General features: G+C 44.1%; 1 protein-coding gene across 1 annotated transcript in view; it reads left to right on the top strand.

Moving 5' to 3' along the window:
* Positions 1 to 358, top strand: part of LOC119588091 (neural cell adhesion molecule 1-like) — an 85,634-nt gene that overhangs the window by 68,877 nt on the left and 16,399 nt on the right. Inside the window, exon 4 of the mRNA XM_037936800.1 lies at positions 285 to 308. Within this exon, the coding sequence (XP_037792728.1) occupies positions 285 to 308 (24 nt within the window). The remainder of the gene's footprint in view (positions 1 to 284; positions 309 to 358) is intronic.

Below are 358 nucleotides of genomic sequence, written 5' to 3'. Positions count from 1 at the left end.
CCCCATTATTCATGTATTTGTACTGTCCCATAGTAGTGTCTAATCCCAACTGCGTTCTGTACATTAAGAAGCAGTTGACAACACTTTCACCTCGTGTTCCATGTATAAGTGAGTAAGTGAGACTCAGACCAGACCGCTGAGTATTCTCCGCTCAGCGCGCCCACTTATTAACTCACTTTTTAGGATACTCATTCTGTGTGGTTGAGCGTTGTCTTGCATTTTTGTTTGTGTTATTGCAACGGATCTTCAAAGAATCGAGCGCAACATTCTTTTCTCTTCTACAGCGTGCCATATAACGAGATTCCAAGGTGGGTGCCGGCGGGACTGTCAAGGTAGAGAGAGAGAGAGATGATTGAAT

Source organism: Penaeus monodon, chromosome 23 (assembly GCF_015228065.2).
Source record: "Penaeus monodon isolate SGIC_2016 chromosome 23, NSTDA_Pmon_1, whole genome shotgun sequence".
Lineage (NCBI taxonomy): Eukaryota > Metazoa > Arthropoda > Malacostraca > Decapoda > Penaeidae > Penaeus > Penaeus monodon.
This window is presented reverse-complemented; position numbering and strand designations above follow the sequence as displayed.